General features: G+C 44.3%; 1 protein-coding gene across 1 annotated transcript in view; it reads right to left on the reverse strand.

The window, feature by feature from the left end:
- GPC3 (glypican 3) overlaps window positions 1-24,328 on the reverse strand; it is a 227,290-nt gene that overhangs the window by 75,478 nt on the left and 127,484 nt on the right. Inside the window, exons 4-5 of the mRNA XM_033137608.1 lie at window positions 17,389-17,522; window positions 12,753-12,878 (exon numbers count right to left, since the gene is read on the reverse strand). Coding sequence (XP_032993499.1) covers window positions 12,753-12,878; window positions 17,389-17,522 — 260 coding nt within the window. The remainder of the gene's footprint in view (window positions 1-12,752; window positions 12,879-17,388; window positions 17,523-24,328) is intronic.

Raw genomic sequence — 24,328 nt, forward strand, 5'->3', positions numbered from 1 at the left:
CTTGGATAAGAAGAGACTGAGAGGAGATATGAGAGCCATCTTCCAATATCTCAAGGGCCGTCACATGGAAGATGGGAGAAAGCTTGTTTTCACTTGCTTCGGAGAGTGGGACTCATACCAATGGATTCAAGTTACAAGAAAGGAGATTCCAGCTAAACATCAGAAATAACTTTCTGACAGTAAGAGCAGTAGAACAGATTCCCTTGGGAGAAGATGGACTCTCCTTCCCTGGAGAGGTTGGGTGGCCATCTGTCATGGATGCCTTAGCTGAGATTCCTGCATTGCAGGGGGCTGCACAGGGTACCTTCAAACTCCACAATACTATGAAACGATTGATCAAACTAGTCCATAGTCTGGGAGAGGGGAGTCCTTGACCCAGCATCATTACTAGAGGCACAAGTATCCTCTGGGACTGCTTTTTAGCAGCTTTAGCCTCTAGACACTGTGACACATGCTCTGGTACCCTCCTCGTTGAGTACTGTATTTTTCCGTGTAAAACATGCCCCCCTGTATAAGACGTCCACTATTTTTGCAGACTCGAAATTCAGAAAAGGGGGGGGGAGAGATTGTTGTTGAGCTTTTTTAGGGGAGTTTGCTGAAAATTTCTCATCTGTCTGACCGGCGCTGATACTCGAATGCGTCGCAAAAGCTGCCAATAGCCCACCCAATTGCCATGGCAGCAGCCAATCAACACCAGCCCTTACTGCAGCAAACAAGAACACGCCCAATAGCTGCTGTCAATCTCCAGGTAGCCACAACAACCAATCCCACGTCCCCCCCATGCACTATCTATGTTTAAGATGACCCCAAATTTTGACATTATTTGCATGAGTTGTAGGAGGATTCAGATCCTGCTATTTATTTATAAAGTCATTAAAGGGTTGTCCACTTGCAAAGGATAGATCTTTTTTGTTGTGCCTTGCAGAACCTGGGCATGCTGGGACAGTTTCTCCTATAAAGCTTTGTGCCATAGTTCATCTATCTATTTGTGGTGTGGAAAATGCACAACATTCCAGTGACTCCAATCTAGCTGTTCACAAAAGGAAAGCTAGCAATGTTTTAGTGTGAATGGAAATGTAAGCAATATTTATTATTGCCATTAGTGCTGTGGTGGGACATGGCAAGACATCTTAACCAGAAATACTGTAGAACATAAGGCACCAAGTAATATAATCATAGAAGGGGCCACAAGAGCCATCTAGTCCACCCCTGCACTGCGGAATCTTTTTCCCAACGTGGGGCTCAAACTCACCACCCTGATAATCTCATGTTCTACCAACTGAGCTATCCCAGCAATCAAATACCTTGTTCCAGAAGTGGGTGAGTGCTTAACCACTCCACCACATGTGGATAATAGTGTCAGTTTCTGAGCAGCCTTACCAACATAAGAGGGAGTCAGATTGATGCTATGTAGGCAAGGAGGTGTCCAGTGCAAGTAAAACAGGATTCATAAAGTTGCTTCTTGAGTGTTTGTCAAAATGGATTTCAACAGTGGGTTTTTGTCCAAAGCCTTCCCACATCCACTCCCCTATTTGAGTGGTGAAGTTGGTTTCCTACTGGGATCAAGGAGTTGTGGACAACCCCATGTTTAGGACAAATAGGAGTTTATAAATTTGGGAAGCCATCTCTTTGTAGTCCAGGGTGGATCGGGTGCAGTGGTGTTCATATGTGGCTTGAGATCGCAGAAATTGCTCTTGGTTGCACTTGCATGCAAATGAATGAGTTTGCAAATCCTACAGCCATGGGTAGGAGATTCCTTCTAATCTGACCGCTAGTGCCTCTTTTCTGATGGGTTTGCCTCTAGAAAGAAGATTGTGAAATCTGAATACCCCTTTCGCTTCCCAGTCTGCACATACTTATCCTCTTGTTGAAAGTTGAGGAAAGGAAGAGCCATAGGAGGAAGGGGTGCCAGAAGAGGGGCTTATCATTTCCAGATTGAGAAAGTGAGTCTTAAGAACAGATTTTTAATGTTATTGACTGCATTCCAGGACATAGGCAAGAAAGGAAGGCCTCGTATTGTCAGTGGTTTTGGTAATGACTCCATTCTTACCCAGGGTATGTCCAAACCTCTGGTGATGTGGAACATTGTTATTATTCATTTTAGTTGAAAAGCATCAAAATAAAGTGGTCTATAGAGGGTATTTTTGGCAAATCCGTTGTGCTTACCCTTTGTTGAATTAGAATTATGGTGTGTTGCTGCTTCTTTAGAGTTTTGATGGGTTTGTATATTGGCAGAACTTGGGATAGAAATGGAAAGCAAGGTAAGGTGGCCATTTTGAGGGCAGTAATGCAACTGAGTCGTGAAAGGCCTGTTTGTTTCCTATTTCCACCTGCAAATAGGTCAGATTGCAGTTTGGAAGCAAGGCTGGTGTCATTTCTTTTTGTACAGTTGGTTTAAGTCTTTAGTCTCTAAGATGTATAATCTGCTCATAGAATGGGAAACTAAAGAAGAAGTGGTGAAAAGCGCCATGATAAAGTGGGCCCAGGACTTGGGCATAACATCTACATGGCCCAATGGGAAAAATTATGGAACGAAGACAAGATTCACGGCATGTACCAACTTAAAGGAAAATGTCATGAAAATGTTGTACAGGTGGCATTATACCCCAACGAAACTATCCAAAATGTATAAAAATCAGTCACCTATATGTTGGAGGTGTAAAAGTGACCTGGGGTCCTACTTCCACATGTGGTGGGAGTGTGCTGTAATCAAAGAATTCTGGGGAAAGATCCACAATGAATTAAAAAAACTCCTTAGAATCTCATTCAAGAAAAAACTTTCCTTTTAGGAATTTTACCGTCAGAGGTAAAAAATGAGAATAGACCCTTACTTACGTATGCCACTACAGCGGGCAGGATTCTAGTTGCAAGGAATTGGAAGAGTGATAGTATTCCCACAGTAAATGACTGACAGGTTCTTATGATGGAGTATATACAGTTAGCCATAATGACGGGGAGAATTAGAGGACATCTTAATCAAAAGGTACAAAAAGAATGGGTAACCTTTTCAAACTACTTAAACCAATATAACAACATTAAAATCTCCTGGTAGAATCAAGGTGACTCTTGTGTATAAACAGAATATTAACATCTTATTGGAAATGACTTAAGGAATATATATTCATGTAACTGGACCCGTGTGTTAAAAAATGGTTAAGATAAAGAAGTAAAGAGTACAAATGGAAGTTAAATCTGTTTATTTGTTCATCAATGTTTGTTCATCAATGTTTAAAGTTTAATGTATGTTTGTTCCCCTTTCCACCCCCCACATCTTACCTACCCTACCTTTCCTTCCCCATATTCCCCCACTCCCACTTTTTTATTTTGTTTATATGTCAATTTATGTCAAGATATGTTAAGTTATGTAATGTTTCGCAATGTTTTGTTAATTGGTGTTACATCAATAAGCGTTATGTTAGGTTAGGTTGTTAGTTTATGTTACGTTTTGTTACTTTGTTATTTTGTGCTTTGTTATGTCTATTATGTTTTGTCATCAGATTTGTTAATAAAATTAATAAAAATAAAAAAGTCTTTAGTTAAGTATCTGAACCCTGAATAACGCGGCTAGAAGCCAGAGAAGGTTTGCATATAGTTTCTTGCTTCTCCAGGGATATTGAAAGTCATTATCGTGGATTTGAAATTATTTTTTAAGTATTTTTTTAATTGAAGATTTTCTTGATTTACAAAGGTAGTGCAATGTCTCTTGTATTTTTTCCAAATAACATTTTCACAAATCAATTTTGTATGTTGAGACATTAGGAAGAAAAGGGGGAAAGAGGTGAGTGTTGTGGTGTGGTGTGGGGAGATTGGTGGGGTGGGGTGACGATGTTTCTATTTTACTTAATATAACGGTATGTAGGGTTTGGTGTCAGTGTTGTTTGTGTAGGTTCTCTGTTGTTCACTTGTGCTCCTTTGGCGGTGAGAGAGGTTGGGGTTGGCGTAGGGTGCGATTATTCATTTGTGGTTGGCTGTGGTGATCTTTGGTTTCCTTGTGAGTGGGGTGGGTGGGTGTTTTTTATCAGGCTAGCCATATTGATTCGTATGCTGTCGGTAGATTTTTGTCATTGTCTTGTTGGGCTGTGTGTGTGATGAAGGGGAGCCATACCGGGGTGAAGGCGTCTTCTTCTGTTTGTCCCCGTGTCAGTTTCAGCTTACTGGTTAGTTTTTCTAGTAGGGCTGTTTCCCATACTACTTGGTACCATTGGTCCATGCTTACTCCTAACAGGTCTTTCCAGTGGTTGTGATGTTTCTGGCTGCTGAGAGTAGGTGGGTTATGAGTTCTTTGTGGTGTGAGTGGGCATTATTGTCTTGGAAGATGTTTAGTAAGACCAATTCTGGGGTGATTTCTAGCACTTGCTTGGTTATCTTTCATATTACTTGCATGGTTGTTGTCCAGAATGGTTGGATTATGGGGCACTCCCACCACATGTGGAGGTATGTACCTGTGCCTGTGGAGGTTCACCCTCTCCAGCATTTTGGTGAGGTTCCTGGGCGTATTAGCACTAATTTTCTTGACGTTAGATACCACCTGTAGGTTAGTTTCAGGGTGAGTTCTTTTCATTGATATGGATTTAAAGGGGGGTTTAGACCACATTCTGGTCCATTGGGTGGGGTTGATTTCATATCCTATGTCATCCTCCCATTGTTTTTTGATTGTGTATAGGGAGTTTGGGGTTTTTTGGAGTAGTATTTTGTATATTGTGGATACCATCCCTTTGCTGTTTCCCTTTGTCATTAGGATGAGATTTTCGAAGGTTGTCAGGGGCCTAGTTGCTGCTGATTTCACTGCTGGATTGTTTAAGAGGGCATGTAATTGGTGTTGTGTTAACCAGGGCATTTGGGTGTCTTCTAGTTTGTCCTGTATTTCTTGTGTTGACAAAGGTTTGTTGTTTTTATAAAAGTCTATTAGGCGATATATGGATTTGAAATTATTTGATTCCTGCTGCTGCGTGAAACTGCTTTAAGATGGATTAGAGAGCTGGTATCACACAGCTAGGACTTCTTGTCATTATCAATACCTCAACTGAAAACAGATTGGTAGTATGTGAGTCTTTTCCTGATGGTATGCCTTGAAGGTTGTGGTTTCTGATCTTGTTTGCCAGGGTTTCAACCGCTAGAGCAAACAATGGGGGGGGGGGTTTCCCAGCAGGTGAACGTGTCAAGTGCCTCATTGTAGTTGGATTACCAGTGATCTGAGTCTGTTCATTAGGGTTTTGGCTGATTTGTATATGTGTGGTCTACAAAGTGGAGCATTTCTCCCCTCCATTTTGTTTCACAAAGATTTCATAAAGCTGCGTTCAACTCTGCCTAAGGCCTTGAATGGCTCCAAGGAAATGAAGGCTGCCTGAATTTTGCTTGAGGAAATTTTACAAACGGCTTTTAAGGCTTGGTGTATAGAGTAGGATATGTGTTGCTTTCGAATAAATCCTGTTTGATGGGGAGATATCAGCATGCATATCAACACATTCAACCTCTTTACCATTACTGCAGACAATATTTTTGCATCTTAATTAATTAAGAAAATTGGAAAGTAAGATCCTAAAAGAGCTGAGTCTTTATCAGGTTTACATACAACGCTATCTTGGAGCGTCCCCAGGATTCAAGAATAGCTCCACCTTCAAGTATATTGCTGAAAGGTTTAGTGAGCCATGGAGCAAGTTCATTTTTAATACTTTTTGTAGAATGTGGCACCCAGAGGCGTAGCAAGGTGTGGTGGTACCCGGTGCGGGAAAATTTCTTGTCACACCCACACACACCCCACATTGAAATTATTAAAAGAAAGAAAAATAAGATACTTACAGTTGCAAGTGTTATTTTCTGGTTTATTTACTTAACATTGTGAGCATAAGCACTTAATCCCCCCACCTAACTTGGTTCTCACACCCCGCCTCTCCTGCTGTGCATTCCAGGGTTTGGGTCCTGAGTTGAGGGAGCTTTTGCTTCTCTCCTTCCCTCCCTGCTCCGCCTGTTTGCTCCCCTGCCTCCTTTCCATCCTCTCCCTGCCTGCCTGCCTCCTTCAGCAGTCCGGGAGCGTGGAACAATGGCGCGCCACCCACTCGCGACTCCCAAGCCCCCCCTGAGCTGTCAAAAACGAAGGGGGAAGGCTGCTGGCAAAGCAGCACAGCTCCCCCTTCCCGCCCCCACTGCACCCCCCTTCCTACGCCTCTGGTGGCAGCTATCCACCAGGAGCTGGGGATTTCCCATTTTTAGTGTTTTGCTAATGGAGAATACCTCTGATTCTTGTATTGGACTATTGAGAAATTACCCTTGATCTAGTGTAGGCATGTCTATCAAAGATGATGTTATAAAGTTCTCCATTATTTTCATGTCAGAATTCCTTGGGAAGTATAAGTCAGAAGATAAAATGCTGAAGTCCTTATTAATGCCCTATTGTGTATTTCACCTGCTTCTGTCCATATTGAGGCAACTGAGTTCAAAGGCTAGTAATGTTAGACCCTTATCTCCAAATTCATAGTACTTGCCTTAAGTTTAGTCTTTGCCACATTAATGTTGCCAATCATAATTTTTAGACTGAAGAAGGTGGTATGCGTGACCCCCCTGTTTGTTCATTTATATTCTCTTTCAAGATCTGTTGTTCCTGTTGTCATGTTAGGGATATCCTGGTTTTCCAGATCTTGCTGGCTTCCGCAATGAAATGACTTCTCAGTACCACCTTCACAGCATCCCAGAGGGTTCATGGCTCCATGCCTGGAGTGTTATTGCTTTCTTAAAGGTAAAGGTAAAGGGAACCCTGACCATTAAGTCCAGTCGCGTTACTGGCTGAGGGAGCCGGCGTGGCCAGCATGACAAAGCCACTTCTGGCGAACCAGAGCAGCACACGGAAATACCGTTTACCTTGAGATTGCTCAGTGTTAATTTTAAAATGTTGATTGATTGGTGCATACAAAGCTCCCAGGGTGTATAGTTCTCTGTGAAGCATCCCCTTAAAAAAAGCATCCATTTTACAAAGGCGAATCTTCCATTAAGATCTGTGATAGTATTTTTGTTGTTGTTCAGTCGTTCAGTCATGTCCGACTCTTCGTGACCCCATGGACCAGAGCACACCAGGCACGCCTATCCTCCACTGCCTCCCGCAGTTTGGCCAAACTCATGCCAGTCGCTTCGAGGACACTGTCCAACCATCCCATCCTCTGTCGTCCCCTTCTCCTTGTGCCCTCCATCTTTCCCAACATCAGAGTATTTTCTAGGGAGTCTTCTCTTCTCATGAGGTGGCCAAAGTACTGGAGCCTCAACTTCAGGATCTGTCCTTCCAGTGAGCACTCAGGGCTGATTTCGTTAAGGATGGATAAGTTTGATCTTTTTGCAGTCCGTAGGACTCTCAAGAGTCTCCTCCAGCACCATAATTCAAAAGCATCAATTCTTCGGCAATCAGTCTTCTTTATGGTCCAGCTCTCACTTCCATACATCACTACTGGGAAAACCATAGCTTTAACTATACAGACCTTTGTCGGCAAGGTAATGTCTCTGCTTTTTAAGAATCATAGATCATAGAGTTGGAAGAATCATAGAGTTGGAAGAGACCACAAGGGCCATCCAGTCCAACCCCCTGCCAAGCAGGGAACACCATCAAAGCATTCCTGACAGACCTCCAAAGAAGGAGACTCCACCACACTCCTTGGTAGCAAATTCCACTGCCGAACAGCTCTCACTGTCAGGAAGTTCTTCCTAATGTTTAGGTGGAATCTTATTTCTTGTAGTTTGAATCCATTGCTCCGTGTCCGCTTCTCTGGAGCAGCAGAAAACAACCTTTCTCCCTCCTCTAGATGACATCCTTTGATATATTTGAACATGGCTATCATATCACCCCTTAACCTTCTCTTCTCCAGGCTAAACATACCCAGCTCCCTAAGCCGTTCCTCATAAGGCATCGTTTCCAGGCCTTTGACCATTTTGGTAGCCCTCCTCTGCACACGTTCCAGCTTGTCAGTATCCTTCTTGAACTGGGGTGCCCAGAACTGGACACAGTATTCCAGGTGAGGTCTGACCAGAGCAGAATATAGTGGTACTATTACTTCCCTTGATCTAGACACTATACTCCTATTGATGCAGCCCATAATTGCATTGGCATTTTTAGCTGCTGCATCACACTGTTGACTCATGTCAAGTTTATGGTCTACCAAGACTCCTAGATCCTTTTCACATGTACTGCTCTCAAGCCAGGTGTCACCCATCCTGTATTTGTGCCTTTCATTTTTTTTGCCCAAGTGTAGTACTTTATATTTCTCCCTGTTAAAATTCATCTTGTTTGCTTTGGCCCAGTTCTCTAATCTGTTAAGGTCATTTTGAAGTGTGATGCTGTCCTCTGGGGTATTAGCAACCCCTCCCAATTTGGTGTCATCTGCAAACTTGATCAGGATGCCCTCAAGCCCATCATCCAAGTCATTGATAAAGATGTTGAATAAGACTGGGCCCAAGACAGAACCCTGTGGCACCCCACTAGTCACTTCTCTCCAGGATGAAGAGGAGCCATTAATGAGCACCCTTTGGGTTCGGTCAGTCAGCCAGTTACAATTCCACTGAATGGTAGCATTGTCTAGCCCACATTTTACCAGCTTCTTTACAAGAATATCATGGGGCACCTTGTCAAAGGCCTTGCTGAAATCAAGATAGGCTACATCCACAGCATTCCCTTCATCTACCAGGCTTGTAATTCTGTCAAAAAATGAGATCAGGTTAGTCTGACATAACTTATTTTTCAGAAACCCATGCTGACTTTTAGTTATCACAGCGTTCCTTTCTAGGTGCTCACAGACCGTTTGCTTAATGATCTGCTCTAGAATCTTTCCTGGTATTGATGTCAGGCTGACTGGGCGGTAATTGTTTGGGTTCTCTCTTCCCCCCTTTTTGAAAATAGGGACAACATTTGCCCTCCTCCAGTCTGCTGGCACTTCGTCTGTTCTCTAGGAATTCTCAAAGATTACTGCCAATGGTTCTGAAATCACCTCTGCCAGTTCTTTTAATACTCTTGGATGTAGTTCATCTGGCCCTGGAGACTTGAGTACATCTAAGTTAGCCAAGTATTCCTGTACTACCTCCTACTTATTCTGGGCTGTGTTCCCCCTCCTGAATCATCTGCTCCATATTCTTCAGGTCAGGCAATGTTTTCATTCTTGGAGAAGACTGAGGCAAAGAAGGCATTGAGGAGTTCTGCCCTTTCTCTGTCCCCTGTTTGCATTTCACCATCTTCTCCTCTAAGTGACCCCACTGTTTCCTTGTTCTTCCTTTTGCTACGGACATACCCATAAAAGCCCTTTTTGTTGCTTTTAACCTCTCTAGCAAGCCTGAGTTCATTCTGTGCTTTAGCTTTTCTGACTTTGTCTCTACACGTGCTGGCTATTTGTTTGAATTCCTCTCTGGTGACTTCCCCCTTTTTCCATTTTTTGTACATATCCCTTTTAAATCTTAAATCAGTTAAAAGTTCTTTAGATAGCCACCCTGGCTTCTTTAGGCACCTTCCATGTTTCCATCTCACTGGTATTGCCTGAAGTTGTGCTTTTAATATCTCCCTTTTAACAAGCTTCCAACCATCATGAACTCCCTTCCCTTTTAGTATTTCTGTCCATGGGATTTCACCCAGCATTTCCCTAAGTTTTCTGAAGTCGGCTTTCTTAAAGTCTAGAATTTGAGTCTTAGTATGCTTGGTTGCTCCTTTCCGCTGTATAATACCGGTAAACTCCAGTAGAGCATGGTCACTCCCACCTAATGATCCTGCCACTTCTACCCCACTAACCAGGTCATCACTATTGGTTAGGACCAGATCTAAAATGGCTGATCCTCTTGTTGCTTCTCCCACTTTCTGGACAATGAAATTGTCTGCAAGGCCAGTGAGGAATCTGTTCGACCTTGTGCTCTTGGCTGAGTTTGACAACCCACAAATATCAGGATAGTTGAAATCCCCCATTACTACTATCTCACTTCCTTTTGAATGCTTGGCCATCAGTTCCAGGAAGGCATCATCTGTGTCCTCAGTTTGGCTTGGGGTTCTGTAGTAAACTCCCACAATGAGATCACTGTTATTTTTCTCTCCCTTAATTTTGACCCAGATACTCTCAGTTTGGCTTTGGAGTTTCAAATCCTGGATCTCTTCACAGGTATACACATCCCTGACATATAACGCTGCTACTCCTCCTTTCCTGTTTGGTCTATTTCTCTGAAATAGATTGTATCCCTCTATTACTACATTCCAATCATGAGACTCATCCCACCAGGTTTCAGTGATGCCTATTATGTCATATTTAGTTTTCTGTACCAAGAGCTCAAGTTCATCTTGTTTATTTCCCATGCTCTGTGCATTAGTATACAGACATTGAAGACCATTGATCATTCCCCCATGGCTTTTATTTAAGGATATTTTCCTCCCACCACTAGGTCTGCGTGCTGTTTGCTCCATTTGGTCCTTGACATTTGGATGATCATCTTCAGTACTTCAGATGCTGACTAGGTTTGTCATTACTTTCCTCCCAAGAAGCAGGCGTCTTTTAATTTCATCTGCAGTGATCATGGAGCCCAAGAAAGTAAAATATCTTACTGTGATGGTATACTGCATTACAAAGGGGCTTTTCTGGGTAATAATAACTGCCACCACTCTTGCTTTCGATATGCCAGCTCCACCTATTTGTGATTCTAGCCGCCTTCCCTTGAGGTTCTATACCCAGAATTTTTCTTTTGCTCAGTTTCCTGAAGAAACATGGTTTCCAGTTATTATTATTTTGGGAATGCTTCAATTCCTGCCCTTTAACCAGGTTTCCAAGCCCTTTTACATTCAATGTCAGTACCTTAATTGAGCCACTAGATGTAGCTCTTGTGCTTGAAGTACTCATTTAGCCAGAAAAATGTGTGATGCAATAGGTGGAAAGATAGCAAAAAAGAGTTTGAAAAGGTAGAAACTTGAAACAGTAACTGCAAATTGAACAGGGCATTAAACTCATTAATGATGGAGTTTGGAGCAATTCTGAGAGTTGCTGCTTTTCAGGGGGAAACTTGGGGGGCCGTGGGGAACCTGTTTCTGAGCAGAGTCTGCTCTCTCCCCACGGCTTGTAGTTGTGATTGCAACCATCCACCTTGCTGAGAAAAACTCCATTTAAGATTTAATAGTAATGGTAATGAGAAACACTTATGTTTTGCTTTCAATCTGTTTCACTTGAAAACATTTCAGGGCTTGGGTTACTGGCCGGTCGCTTGTTTTTCTTCTTGAGGTTTCTCACTAGCATCAAGCAGCATCTTGCCCCATGGGCTGAGCATCCAAGTAAGGATTAAGTGGTTTGTGAGGTTGGGGCGGGGGGTTCTAAGCTTATGGAAGTGTTGCTCCATTTGTGTTGTATCTGCTGCAGAAGGCATCTTTCCATTATGTTGGACTAGCAGTCCAAAGGGGAAACCCCAGCAATCCAGCACTCCCTTTTCTTGCAGAGCCTGATTCCCCTTCATGCCTGGGGGCTCATGGGAGTTAGTGTCCAAAAACAGCAGCACGGTCACAACTCTGAGTGTTGGAGGGTTCAGAACAGACTAAAGTTCATACAGCACAACATTAAATATGATCCCCCCCCCCCAAAAAATAAAAAACATATGATGGCTTGAAAAGAGACAAATTCATGGAGGATGAAGACTTATCAATGGCTGCGAGCCACAATGACTATTTTGTTCCTCCACTGTCAGAGGCAGTCATGTGTTATGTATTGGTTTAATATGCATACATGAGTTTCACTGCTAGTTCTGCAACTATCTTTCCCTCTGCAGGGTGATTCAAACGGGTGCGGTGACAGTTGCTATTGGTTAACTTGTTGGCACATTTTGGATCCTTACTCTGATTGGGTCCCGCCAAAATCTAAATGTATCCTTTCCCCAACGCCTGTTCCTGAGAGTATAAAAGGAGCTCGCCCTTTCCCTCCAGACAGTCAAGTTCCTACTGCAATAAAGCAGATTGTTCTTGTTAGACTTGACTCCTAGCATATCCTTGCTAGCATGCTGAATCACTACCCAGAGCTGATTACACAAAGAGCTGAAATCGTATAGACATTGCGCCCACGACTTAACATCATGCTTCTGAGTACCAGTTGCTGGAAATGCAGGAGGGGAGAGTTCTGCTGCTCTCAGGTCCGCTTGCAGGCTTCCCATCTGCTTGGCCATTTGGAGAACAGGATGCTAGACAAAGTGGGCCTTTAGCCTAATCCAGCATCCAAGCTCTTCTCAGGATGGGATTTGGAGACCAAAGACACACGCAAGGATAACACATAAAGGATGTCATCTAGAGGAGGGTGAAAGGTTGTTTTCTGCTGCTCCAGAGAAGCGGACACGGGGCAATGGATTCAAAATACAAGAAAAAAGATTCCACCTAAACATTAGGAAGAACTTCCTGACAGTAAGAGCTGTTTGACAGTGGAATTTGCTGCCAAGGAGTGTGGTGGAGTCTCCTTCTTTGGAGGTCTTTAAGCGGAGGCTTGACAGCCATCTGTCAGGAATGCTTGGATGGGGTTTCCTGCTTGGCAGGGGGTTGGACTGGATGGCCCTTGGGGTCTCTTCCAACTCGATGATTCTATGACTCTATGAAAGAACTGCTGCAGATGGACAGCGTAATACTACTACTAAGAATTTCAAGCTGGGGTCAAGCATAACAGCAGCAGCAGCAGCAGCAGCAACAACAACAACAACAACAACAACAACAACAACAACAACAACATCTCAGAAATGCAACATCACTAAAGGAGAAGGGAAGGAAAGAAATGAATTCATTTTACCTTTCTACAACTTCCTGGCCATTCCAGCAATGGGTATTATTCTGTGCCGTGGAGCTGTGGCTGCAGATGTATTCTGGCAAACTGCTGTAGAAACCACTGTGGGCTCTCAGTTTTGTGATAAGTTCCCTGAAACAAAGCAGAGATGCCAAAAATGAAACTAAAGGCTTAAAAAAGTAATGCTATTGTTTTAAACTAGTTTGCAAACCAGTCTTGAATCACAACAGAAAGCCTTTAGCAGATGCAAACATACAATGAGTTAATATGCTTGTCCTCCAGTGGTTGGTTCCTTGGGTTTGCATGATGATTTACCGTATTTTTCGCTCCATAGGATGCACTGGACCATAGGGCGCACCTCATTTTTAGAGGAGGAAACCCAGGAAAAAAACATTTTTCTGGTTTTCCTCCTCTAAAAGCCCTGTTTGTTTGTTGTTGTTTTTTTGAGGATCAGCTAAAAGTTTTGCAGCTTTTTTGCAAAGGGAAAAGCCCTGGTTTGTTTGTTTTTTGGTGTTTTTTTTTGAGAATCAGCTAAAGGTTTTGCAGCTTTTTTTGCAAAGGGGGAAAAGCAAAGCTGCTTTTGCAAAGGGGGAAAAACAAAGAGGAAAAGCCCCATTTTTATGGGATTTAACTCACATTTCTGAAAAATCTTAAGGAGTCATTTCTACTGTTTCCAGACAGATAATCTAATCAGCCAGTCACATGTCCTGGGGAAACAAACAACCTCCCTCTGCAGCACATTCAACAAAGGAGGGCGGGGCTGAAAGGGAGCCGGGACTCTTATCTCTCTCCCGATCTATTTCTGATCAGCTGCTGAGCGGGGTCCTTTCAACACTCCCTTTTCTCTTTGTAAAATAAAAAGCACAATCTGCTTTTGGCCCCTGGGCAATTCAGCTCCAGGGACCACCATTCACTCCATAAGACGCACAGGTATTTCCCCTTACTTTTTAGGAGGAAAAAAGTGTGTCTTATGGAGCAAAAAAATACGGTAAGTGGTTTCCAGTCTCTGTGGCTTGCTGGGCTGAAATCCTACAGAAATGCTTTGGGGATTCCTCCTGCAACAGCTTTGACCAATATTTAAACATGACATTGTAATGTTTTCCTCTGCCGCTAGGTGCTGCTGAAGGATTGCAACAGTTTTGGCTTCTGCAATAGGCAGAATATGAAGAAAAGCAGCATTAAGCACATACAAAAGTCAACTACAGAAAAAGTAGCTGTTTCCCTGTTGCAGCAGAACCCACACAGCACCCCGAAGACCAACACATTTGTTGTGGCACACACAGCCTGCTCATAAAGCTGCTGCCTTATCCCAGGATGGTGCTATTTATTTGTGCATCCAGACCAGAACGATCTGCTTTTGGACAGAGGCTGCCCTCCCAGTTCTGGGAAGAGGCTCCTTCCCTTCCCTAACACCTGGATCTATCTCAGTGCAGATGCTGCCAGGGAATGAGCCTGCATGTGGAACGCGCTATCTGCCCCAGGGGTGGGCAGAAGATATACAACCTTCTAAGATGATCCAATAATTTTGTAACTATTCAATAATACTGATTAGTGATGCATTGAGATGATCCAGTACAGATCTCCATGTGTTGCCTTTGAGCTGGACCTACTGCTTCCTGTGTGTGCATAGGCAAATGATTCAGTTGGGTTTTCCTTGAACTTCCAGGGTTCATAATGGAACTTGCACACCTCTCTCTGGAAACTGAAGCCCCTTCTCTTTTCAGTGCCCCAAAATCCTTAGCCGTGGAGCATATAGAGGAAACTGCTCCTCAGTGTTCTTCCCATGCCCTTCTCCAGAGTGACCTTCAAAGCCCATCCTCCATGGCCGACTCACCTCCTTTCCCCTTGATGGGTTGCAATCTGCACAAAGGGTGAGCCATCTTCTTCTCGGGGCTGAAAAGCTCCCCTTTCCTGCTGACTAGGTGGCAAACAGTGATAGGTCTTCAACCCTGGCCACCCCACCAGCAGCATGATCTACTGAAATATCTCTGTATAAGAAAGGGCTCCTGCCCCCCAACTGTTTAATGATCAGAAATGAAGTTGCTCATTGAAACATTCTCTGCCCTGGCTGGCTGCTTATTTGTCGAAGGCTTATGCATCCTCCCCTATGGCCACACCACCTTGAACTTGCCCAATTTTGGAAGATGGGGGGAGGATTTCCCCACAGTGCAGCTTCACCCAGCATGGCTGAATTGCACAGGTAAAAAAATGCACCTGCCACAATTACCTGCTTTGCAGAGTTCCCAAAAGCAAAAGAAAAGGAGGAGGACTCTCTTCACTCATGGACTTTCTGGCGACATGCATAAACTATGGCTGCTGTTTGTTTCCTGGCATTTTCAGCTATTTGTTTAAAGAGACAGCTTAAGGCAGTATATCCCCTTCAGGCTAAAGGAAACTCTTACACAGATTAGTTGTGAGCTGTGAAGCACCCAGCTGGGGGCAGCCTTAACAAACACAAACCTTTGCAATGCTGCCAGTGGGAGTTCTCATCTCTCTCTCTCTCTCAATTTGTTTCTCCCTCTTTAAATAAGCCACCTAGGTTCCTCCCTGCACACAGGCTTTGCAATGAAAAAGCCACAGAGAGAAATTGAAATATGGATCTATTGTTTTTATGTTTATTTCACCCCCTGTACTGATGAGGAGTAAGGCAACCCATTCATGGAGGATAATGCCAGGAGCGGCCACACATCTCCAGCAGCAAACAAAATTCAGTTAATGAGTGGCATTCAAATTTTCATTAGTTTTCCTGAGTATAATGCTAGTGCTTTCCTAATCTGAGTATAATGCTAGTGCCTTCATCTTCATCTGTCACTGGGAGACTATAAACTGAAAGTGGCCCAGAGGGGAATGTGGCTCTTCATTTAAAAGCCCCTTTCAAACAGGCAGAGGAAATGGTTTGCTTTTGGTCCTTGTGGGTCATTGTACCGTAATCTGCCACTATGCAACTGACAAGATCTAAGATCACTTCAGGGTGACTTGCCTGCAACACCAACAGGAACATTGCACAAAACTCATAACTGGCTGGGTTTGCACCATATATGTGTGTGTGTGTGTGTGTGGCTTGCTGATCAGAAGGTTGGCAGTTCGAATCTGCATGACGGGGTGAGCTCCCATTGCTCGGTCCCAGCTCCTGCCAACCTAGCAGTTCAAAAACATGTCAAAGTGCAAGTAGATACCACTCCGGCGGGAAAGTAAACAGCATTTCCATGTGCTGCTCTGGTTCACTTAGTCATGGCTGGCCACATGACCCGGAAGCTGTCTGCAGACAAACACTGGCTCCCTAGGCCTATAGAGTGAGATGAGCACGCAACCCCAGAGTCGTCTGCGACTGGACCTAACAGTCAGGGGTACCTTTACCTTTATATAAAATATATGTTCATAAATGTACCAAGCAAACACATACAAATATGTAAACCACATGTCTGAAACCCACAGAAAAGTCCTGAAACCATTTTCTCTCTCCCAAAATGACCTCAAATATTTCTCTGCAAGGTCAAAGGAAATGGGAAATCTCCCCATTGTCTCTTTCCTCACAAATCCTGTCTTAAGGGCACATTTAAGATATGAATAGGGTGTGAGCCTGTGACCTGTGACCTGGATTCAGGAATTGAGTAACAAAAGAGTGGCCAGGATGCCCAGGTAATCCAATCAAGCAACCTAGCAGACAAGAGAAAAAAACAACACAGATTTCTGTTGTAGTCCGCCCCTCCTGTGATGTATGTATGATGTTTCTGGGGGGTGGTCTGGAGTTTGAGGGTGAGCAATTTTAAAAGTCTATACAAGGGCAGGCACACCTTTGTTCTGGGTCCTCCTCCAACCGCCTGTTGCAACAGTTAATAAAGATCAGGCTTCCTAGCTGCTTTGCTTCTCAATATTCTCTGGTTGGTCGTCTCTGTTATTTTCTCCTACCGATAGAGAACCTACAAAAGGACTCTATATGGGCTGTTGGGTATCCCATAAGGGAAAAGGAGCAGTTTTTTCTCACAGAGCTCATCCGGAGATTTCCCACAAGAGATGCTGCAAGGATGGGGGGGGGGGATATCTCAAATCTTCGAAGCCATTTCTAAAGTTACAGAGCAGTCTGTTAAGTTGGATCCAATGTTAACGCTTTTGTCATTGGACATTACTATCAATTCAGTTCTGCAGCACAGGGAGCTGGTCTGCTGCCCACTTGGTGATAGTACAACAATGGAACTCTAAAACCAAGTTACTATTCAATGCTCAGAATGCCTTATGTGACAAGGAAGACTTGTAAGAGGCTCCTTAGAAGAAGATGGTTTTGCTGGAGCCTGGCTTCTCTTTCTTTCGTGCATCAATGCAAGAGGGAACACTCAGCCTTCACCTGCTACCCAAGCTTGGATGTGGACAGGATATGTTAAAAATTAGTAAATCTAAGGATTTTTCACGTGATGGTTACAGTGTGGGCTGGACCTTAAAGGCACAGAAAATAAGACTTGTAACTGGACCAGTGCTTTCTTGTTTACCTGGTTGTACTCATGATGAAACTTTTTTTTCCCTGCTGAAAGAACTATGCACACAGTCCAGAGCTCCTTACAGGAAGGGGGTGGGGATAAAAATATAATACGTACATATTGAAAATAAATGGGAATCTTACGAAGATGGCTGGCATTGGCTTTCTCACCTCCTTCTAGCAGACAGAGTTTCTTCATGTTCCACAGGAGCAACCCGTGTCATCTTCTCCTCAACGAAAAGGTCCTCAGGATACCAAGCTGACCGGGAATGCCTCTTCTGAGAAGGGCTGCATAACTTGCCAATCTGAAAAAAATAACAAAACCGAAAAACCATGAACCTCTCTCCCTCCCTGATCTAGTTGCTGAAATGCTAGCAATTGTCAGGGCAGGTTCAGCTGCAGAGAGACTCAGAGACAAGCAATAAAGTTGATTCTTTGTTCAAGGAAACAGAATACAGAGAAACCCATAGGCAATACTGTCTCCCAGTACAGCAGTTGCCATAACTGATGATCTGGGCCTCCCACTTCCTTCTACATCTTCTGGGCCAGGTGTTTTCTCCTTGAACTCCTTCAGGGAGAGGCCCCCTGTGCTCTTTGTTCTCCTAGATGCAAGGTCTTTCCTGCCCATGGAGACAAGGGAAGAGGGGAGCTGGACACATTAGGACCCACAGGCTCCTTGTGAAGCTGCTGCAGCCTCTGTCCCCTCCTGCACCTCAGCTGCCTGTTCTACTTTGAGTGCTTTCTGCCTCATCTTCCTCTCTCTCACTCAAGCCTGTTGCTTGTTCAGCACCCAACCATTCTGCCCCCACTTCATTCTCTGACCTGTCTTCCATGTCCCATCACCATCTCCCTGGCTCTGAGCCTTCCTGTTCTGGGGCAGCACTTGCGGGTTCTCTAGCTAGAGCCTCCCAACCAGGGCCATCTTAAGCATATCCAGCACCATGGTGCAAAGATCCCTCTGGCACCCCCCCCCTTTCCCAGAGTTGTCTACCTTTTTTAGGAATGGTTCCCCAGAGTTGTTGACCTATTGATCAAGGTGGAAAATGAATCAACCCACTAAAAGTCACTAAAAGTCAATGCATATCAAATATTTTCTCAAATGGAGCCACGGTTAGTTTGCTTTCATCTCATTAACACATACTGTATGCTTCAGATTCCAGTTAAGAGATTTTGAGTACTACTGGTCAGATAACATTGTTAACAGCAATAGAATTCACAACAAAAAAATGCTTGCCCCTAGCACATTTCACAGCTTCAAATGCTACAGACTGTCACTGAAAACAATGCATTGGTCAGTCTGAACCATGTCAAGTAAACTATGGAAGTTGCATATCCACAACACAAACTTTCTTTTCAAGTCTAATTCCATAGTGGGTACAATCTGAGGGAGCCACTATTCCCAGCCTGTGAAAAGTAGTGGAACTTGGCTATCAGACATTTTGAAAATGTGATAGTTACAGTACATTCTTGCAGCCCAACGCCAGGTTCTAGGCATTGCAGTGGGTTGGACTAGATGACCCTTCGGTCTCTTCCAACTTTACAATTCTAAGATTTAGTAAAAGGTCCTTACAACATAATGCAGTTTAGTCCCATATGATTAAGCAATTATAAATAAATGAGTCCCAGCCACCCTGAGAATAATGCACTCAGATAAACCAGTTTGTGCAGATCTTTTTGGGTAAGATACTTTGGTCATAATAACAGGCTACATCCAGCTAAATCCTACTTAAGGCAGACCCTTTGAAATTAATGTTTGGATTTTTAATTCATTTCAGTGAGTCTACAGTAGGACTACAGTAGGACTAGCATCTGAGGCAACCTGTGTGTCTGTGTGTGTGTGTGTGTGTGTGAGAGAGAGAGAGAGAGAGAGAGAGAGAGGAGGAGGAGGAGGGAGGGAGGGAGGTATATATGTAAATTTACATAGCAGGAGGAGGGCAAATGAGGGCTGACAGCAGAAGGATGGGACAGCTGCATATTCCTGCATTGCAGAGGATCCCTTCCAACTCTACAATACTATAATTCTAGGGGAAAGGAGATATAACTCTCTCCCACAGTGCGTCTAGCCACTATTACAGACAGATCCTACCTGTTGAAGGCTTTGTTTTAAAGGGACCGGAAATTGTGTTCTACCTGAGCTATACATAATCACGTTTTTGTAGGAATGCTTGGCATTTGTTGAAGGATGGAAGCCACCTTGAGTAAACGTTTTGAGAAAGAATGCAGGGTATCAATGATAAAAGGAAACAAAAATTGGGTCAAGCTAGACATGACATTGTGTGAACGTGATTAACCTAAACTCTTTATTTTGTTATGTTTCCCCTAGGATTTTGCCCTATAGACAGTTCTTACGTTTCCCCAAAACCTGTCTATGCCCCATAGATCTTAAATTGTTTAAGATGCTGTACTTAAAAAGATGGAAAGTACAATTGACAGCTTCTTTTTCTAGTGTAATGTTAATAAACTGACAGTGCAATGCCAAGCATGTCTACTCAGAAGTAAGCCCCACTGTGCTCAACTGGACTTACTCCCATGTAAGCAGGTGCAAGATTGCAGCCTCGCTTGCTTCTTCTCCTGCATTCTCCCTGTTCCTTCTCTTCACTTTCCTCAAAATGTGAAATCCTTGTGTCTAATAGAAAAAATATATACTGTCAGGGTTAGGGTTAGGGAGCTCAGGAAAAATCTGAGCCCCAAGTAGAAGGTATCTGGGCGGGGGGGGGGAGCTCTTTGCTCCCCATGTAGTAGCGCTCGCCTTCCCCAGCCCCCAACTGGTGAGAGGCAGTGGCTGCAGCCGTAGCAGAACAGCCTGCAGCGCTCCGACGGGCTCTTCCCTGGACTCCAAATCTCGGCACCGGCCAGGCGCCCCTGAGAGCTCAGCACTCTGGCGCCCCATGCCAGGAACGCATATGGTTAAGACGGCCGTGCTCCCACCCCTCCTCATCCTCCAGCCAGTCCCTGACAGCAACACTGCCTTATATGGTCTATATCTCCAGGGTTTCAGGCTAGAGTCTGCAGATGCCATTGGGGAACCTTCTGCATGCAGAGCAGGTTGTCCTCCACTAAGCCCCACCCCTCTTTGCATACGCCAGATCATTTTAAGCCAACACCCTTTGAAACTTCAGGCCATTTTTTCATGGTTTCCTTCTTACATGACCAAAGGATCAGAATGTGAATTTGTCTCATGTGACCAAAGTTGCAGCATGTTTTTAGCTTAGAACATTCTCTTACGTTTATATATTTAAAAATTACGATTTTGTTCAAAAATCACATCATTTCAGAATACACAGAACCACAAATTCATTAAAAAAATAAAAAAATAAATACATGACAAATATTTGTTGATGTGAGCACTTTTTATTCCAAGCATGAAAAGATAGCCAGCTCTCAGCAACTTTATTGCCACTTTGCCTGTTTTCTTAATTCTAAGGCAATTAACTTAATAGCACCATTATGCCTTTTATTTTCTACTTATTCTGCTGTTGGCATCCCTCCTACTCTCCAGGATTTAGCATAGAAGATCTTTGCATCTTACCACATACCCTTAATACTTCTCAGGATTTGCTATTTGCACGCGCGCACACACACACACACACACACACACACACACGTCAATAAAAATGTTCCACAGGTCCAGAGAGCTGCATTCAGCCTCCACATTCAATATTTGTCCAATAGTTATTTGCTGCTGGACACATCCACCACAGGTGGTAGAAAAGTTCCCAATCCCTCCTCACGTTTTCATCACATGAGATATTAAGTACCTGTCCTATTTTAAGGTTTCCTAGTGTTGTGTTTGGTGTTTGGTATAAGGTTGAGATGGGAGGTGGTCCAGCGTCAAGTCTAACCCCCTCCCCATGGCACCTATCCTGGATCTGGCACCTCTGGGAGGTACTTTGCTCCTCTTTGCCCTTGCTTCCTCTTAGAGTGCAATGGTCCCTCATCACATCTTGCTCTTGCCGTCTCTGCAGCACCTTCATCCAGCATGAGTCACTCCATCCTTCTCTGTGCTCCAACATCCTATATGGTCTTCACAATACTCCTTTTCATGCCTACCCTGGAAAGTTGTGTTGACACTTGGGGCTTGCCTCTTCTCCCCTTAAATAGGGCACTACTGTTAGGGAGGGTTCCAATCTGAGTCAGCTACAGGTGCAGGGATCACCTGCTCTGTGCTTTCAGCCTGCTCAGGCACAGCAGGCCAGCATTTCCTCAGGCATTCGACACTTGTGTCTGGCGGGTATTCTCTCCAAGGTGCTGACCACATGCATGCAGCTACCCACTCCTTCTCCTTGGCAAAACAATGTTGTTTTTCCCTCCTTGCCTACTTACAGGCTCACAGTGACAGCAGCAGCAGTAGGGTGTGTGTGGGGGGGCTCCCTTCTTGCTTGAACAGATCCCTCTGGTAATTCTCCCACCAGTCCCATGGTCCCTCCTCAGTCCATGTTGCTGCCCTCTTCCCGGTTCCCCATGTCTGCCCCATCCTGAAAGCTCGACATCAAGCACTCTTCACCCTCACTGTAACTTCCCCCTCCCCAGCAAGCCTCTTCCAGGTGATCCTCATCATCAGTGTCAGCTTCCTCCCCCTCCTCTGTGGTGCCCCTGCGTCCCCTGGCTTCACAGACACCCTCTCCCAGGCCCTCTGTGCATGGCCAATCATGGGGAACAGGCTGATCCATGACACGGAGGTCCAATATTTTGCAACATTAAATGTGTCCTTGGATTTCAACCATTATGGGTGGAATAATGCAGCACATGAGTTTAAGACATGGTAGTATTTGACAGCCCAAGTCAGTAAGAAAGAGCAGGGGCACTGGGTAGGGAGGGCTCTATTTGCTTTAACAATCCCAACCGACAGAGCTTGTCTTGAGAGGTGCACAACCTCTCCTGTATTAATGCTGTCCACAGCAGGTTGTGTGCACCCACCTGTTAGGCTCCAGGGACTTAAATCACAGCATGCCACTGGCTTCACCCAAACTCTGATGGTTGATTCATCCACAAGAGCAGGGTTGTTGTTGTTTTTTTTACAGATAGTGACTGGCGTTATTTAATTTTTATGTTCTTGGCCCAGCCAGCCGGCTGTGTTCAGCTGTTCCTGATAAGCGCCGTGGTGAATTGATGTTAAAGGGAGATGTCAATGCTATCAATCAACGGTCTCTATATATCTGAACCTTTTTCTAGGTTGCTGAGCTCAAGGGAAAGAGACATACAAACAAGCAGCACACTGAAAAACTTGCTAAAACCTCATTTGTGGCCTTCCTTCAGAGGCTGGAGCCCCCATTTTTTACAAAGAGAAGCTTATTTTGTTTCTTATTAGTTTACAAAGGAAAAAAAGGGCAACAATTAAGGTTAGGCCATCGACCGCAGTTTAAAAAATTATGCGTGGTGTAGGGGAGAGCGGGAGAAAATTTCTCTTTGTGTGTGTTAAATAACGGAATAACTCAGGGTCACCCAGTGAAATCAGTGGGCAGGAGGTTCAGAGCTGACATGAGAAAGTACTCTATGCACCATATGTGATTTATGGAATGCACTGCCAGAAGCTGTGGCGACAGTATCTAGCATAGACGGCTTCCAAACAGGGCTGGACACGTTGGAGTTCCACTGAGGAGGAGAGAGATATATCCATGGCTAATGAGCATGACAGCTGAATGGAGCCTCCACATGCTCAGAGGCAGAATACAGGTGAAACTCGAAAAATAAGAATATCGTGGAAAAGTTCATTTATTTCAGTAATTTAACTTAAAAGGTGGAACTAATATATGAGATAGACTCATGACATGCAAAGCGAGATATGTCAAGCCTTTATCAGAAAATTAGAATATAGTATATAATGCCTTAGGAGGAACGGCTTAGGGAGCTGGGTATGTTTAGCCTGGAGAAGAGAAGGTTAAGGGGTGATCTGATAGCCATGTTCAAATATATCAAAGGATGTCATATAGAGGAGGGAGAAAGGTTGTTTTCTGCTGCTCCAGAGAAGTGGACAGGGGGCAATGGATTCAAACTACAAGAAAGAAGATTCCACCTCAACATTAGGAAGAACTTCCTGACAGTAAGAACTGTTCGGCAGTGGAATTTGCTGCCAAGGAGTGTGGTGGAGTCTCCTTCTTTGGAGATCTTTAAGAAGAGGCTTGACAGCCATCTGTCAGGAATGCTTTGATGGTGTTTCCTGCTTGGCAGGGGGTTGGACTGGATGGCCCTTGTGGTCTCTTCCAACTCTAGGATTCTATGATTCTATGAAAGCACATTAATGGAAAGTTATGCAGAAGGGGAAAATTTGGAAGAAAAAGTTGCACAAGCAGCAGGGATGACCACAGCCTGGAGAAGATTGTCAGGAAAGGACCATTCAAACATGTTGGGGACTTTCACAAGGCGTGGACTGAGGCTGGAGTTAGTGCATCAAGAGCCACCACACAGAGATGGATCCTGGAGATGGGCTTCAGATGTCGTATTCCTCTTGTCAAGCCACTCCTGATCAAGAAACAATGTCAGAAGCGTCTTACCTGGGCTACAGAAAAAAAGAACTGGTCTGTTGCTCAGTGGTCCCAAGTCCTCTTCTCTGATGAGAGCAACTTTTGCATCTCATTTGGAAACCAAGGACCCAGAGTCTGGAGGAAGAATGGGGAGGCACACAATGCCAGATGCGTGAAGTTTCCACAGTCTGTCTTGATTTGGGGAGCCATGTCATCTGCTGGTGTTGGTCCACTGTGCTTCATTAAGTCCAGGGTCAATGCAGCCATCTACCAGGAGATTTTGGAGCACTTCATGCTTCCTTCCGCAGATGAGCTTTATGGGGATGCTGACTTCATTTTCAGCAGGACTTGGCACCTGCCCACACTGCCAAAAGTACCAAAACCTGGTTCAGTGCCCATGGGATTACTGTGCTTGATTGGCCAGCAAACTCGCCTGACCTGAACCCCATAGAGAATCTATGGGGCATTGCCAAGAGAAAGATGAGAGACATGAGACCGAGCAATGCAGAAGAGCTGAAGGCCGCTATTGAAGCATCCTGGTCTTCCATAACACCTCAGCAGTGCCACAGGCTGATAGCATCCATGCCACACTGCATTGAGGCAGTAATTGATGCAAAAGGGGCCCAAACCAAGTACATATGCATGCTTCT

The sequence above is a fragment of the Lacerta agilis genome, chromosome Z, assembly GCF_009819535.1.
Source record: "Lacerta agilis isolate rLacAgi1 chromosome Z, rLacAgi1.pri, whole genome shotgun sequence".
In the NCBI taxonomy this organism is placed as follows: Eukaryota; Metazoa; Chordata; class Lepidosauria; order Squamata; family Lacertidae; genus Lacerta; species Lacerta agilis.